Below are 1,438 nucleotides of genomic sequence, written 5' to 3' on the forward strand. Positions count from 1 at the left end.
CGCTCTATCCACCGAGCCAAACCAGCTTCGGCACAATGGATTTTTTAAAAGCAAAATCACATATACGCCCATATTAAACAAGAGGAAGAGAGGGAGAGGCCCCAGAGAAGACAGGTAAAGCAAGTAGTAATGTATCAACTTGGTCACAGAATAAAGAAGTGCAAGTCAGTTCACAAAAAGTAATGTTTCATTCGTCTATCATAAATGAAGCCTATAACGATAAAACAATCAGCCTACTGAATCTTGTTTCGTTGATGTAAATATTTATTAAAATCCAAATAATATTTCACTCACCTCTATTTCCCAGAGTGCTTTAGAACTAGTAGCAGAAGTGGCTGATTGACGCAAGGTTGTACGCAGAAAAATGTGCTGTTTTTTCTCATATTCATCACAGGTCAGAAATTTCTCTTGTTCTGCATGAAACAATCTAACGACGTCACCCTAGAAAAACAAGTCAAGGAAACTGTATTTCCAAGAAAAGGCTGACCATAAGACATGAGGAGCAAGTGTGCCTTTCTGATTTGGACAATCTACTTAGTGTTTAACAATTATTTCTACATTTAAAAATATAGGAGATAAAACTAATGAAACACTTTTTGTGAGTATACAGCCGCATTCTAGGTTGATAGCTTTATAGTCACACGCTACACGATGAACGCCAGGGGATGCGCATGATTTGCATCTGGAAGTTCAGTAAAACTACCTTTGGTTCTTCCAGCAAATGTTCTGTGCAGCACATACTTACACCTTTCAGCACATCCTCTCGGTAAGAACTATATTTCATGAATAAAGTGATTTTCCAGCTGGTGTTGCAATTAACAGCATTCACCTATTAATAAAGAAATGTCCAGTTATGCCACTACAGTTCCATGTTATAACAGAAATTATTTCTTCAACTAGCAAAAGGTGAAAAAAGACAACTTTGGACAATGACGTAGGTACTTCCACACAAATGTCTCCAAAGGACCGTCTGAAAATAGCAATACAATAACTAATAATTATCTATTTGAACCTTAGGAGTATTCATCAGTGTCACTAGACTTAAGTTTATGAAAACAAAGAAAGAAACTATATGCCTTTTGTTCTCTCTCATGAGAAAAATCAACGAATTTACTTGTTTTCCTCCCAAACGTACCTCTTTGCACCCTGGGTTATCGAGAAGCTCGATGTTGCTCGCATGCAGTGGCTGTCCTGCGTTCACGGGCATCAGAACAACTTTATCGCCAACAACAATCTAGGAATCAGAAAGAAGTCGCCATTCAGACACTGCCTGGCTCTTTGGTCTATATTGGGAGCTAAAAGTAACTCCATAAAAGTCCTCCTTGTTGACTTAACACCTGGCCTGTTTATCCTCCGAGCAAACTTCAGTTCAATTCTTTTTCTCTTTCAGGTAAAATTCTTCTGATAAATTGCTGGGAGCCGGTCCATCCTTGCTGCT

General features: G+C 38.5%; 1 protein-coding gene across 1 annotated transcript; it reads right to left on the reverse strand.

The window, feature by feature from the left end:
- Positions 1 to 238: 238 nt before the first annotated feature.
- LOC102755628 (inositol 1,4,5-trisphosphate receptor type 2-like) lies at positions 239 to 1,353 on the reverse strand. The gene is made up of 3 exons (XM_006777764.2): positions 1,136 to 1,353; positions 746 to 829; positions 239 to 441 (listed from the first exon to the last, which is right to left on the reverse strand). The coding sequence occupies exons 1-3, from the start codon at positions 1,205 to 1,207 to the stop codon at positions 268 to 270; spliced, it is 330 nt and encodes a 109-aa protein (XP_006777827.2). The 5' UTR covers positions 1,208 to 1,353; the 3' UTR covers positions 239 to 267.
- Between the last annotated feature and the right edge of the window lie 85 nt (positions 1,354 to 1,438).

This window comes from Myotis davidii, unplaced genomic scaffold (assembly GCF_000327345.1).
Source record: "Myotis davidii unplaced genomic scaffold, ASM32734v1 C64008595, whole genome shotgun sequence".
Classification (NCBI taxonomy): Eukaryota; Metazoa; Chordata; class Mammalia; order Chiroptera; family Vespertilionidae; genus Myotis; species Myotis davidii.

Excerpts from the sequence above, each read along its gene's own strand:
- LOC102755628 (XM_006777764.2), bottom strand. The coding sequence starts at position 1,207 with ATGCCCGTGAACGCAGGACAGCCACTGCATGCGAGCAACATCGAGCTT. Across the intron at positions 830-1,135 it reads ATAACCCAGGGTGCAAAGAG|GTGAATGCTGTTAATTGCAA; the intron begins GTACGTTTGGGA and ends CTTTATTAATAG. Across the intron at positions 442-745 it reads GAGAGGATGTGCTGAAAGGT|GGTGACGTCGTTAGATTGTT; the intron begins GTAAGTATGTGC and ends TTGTTTTTCTAG.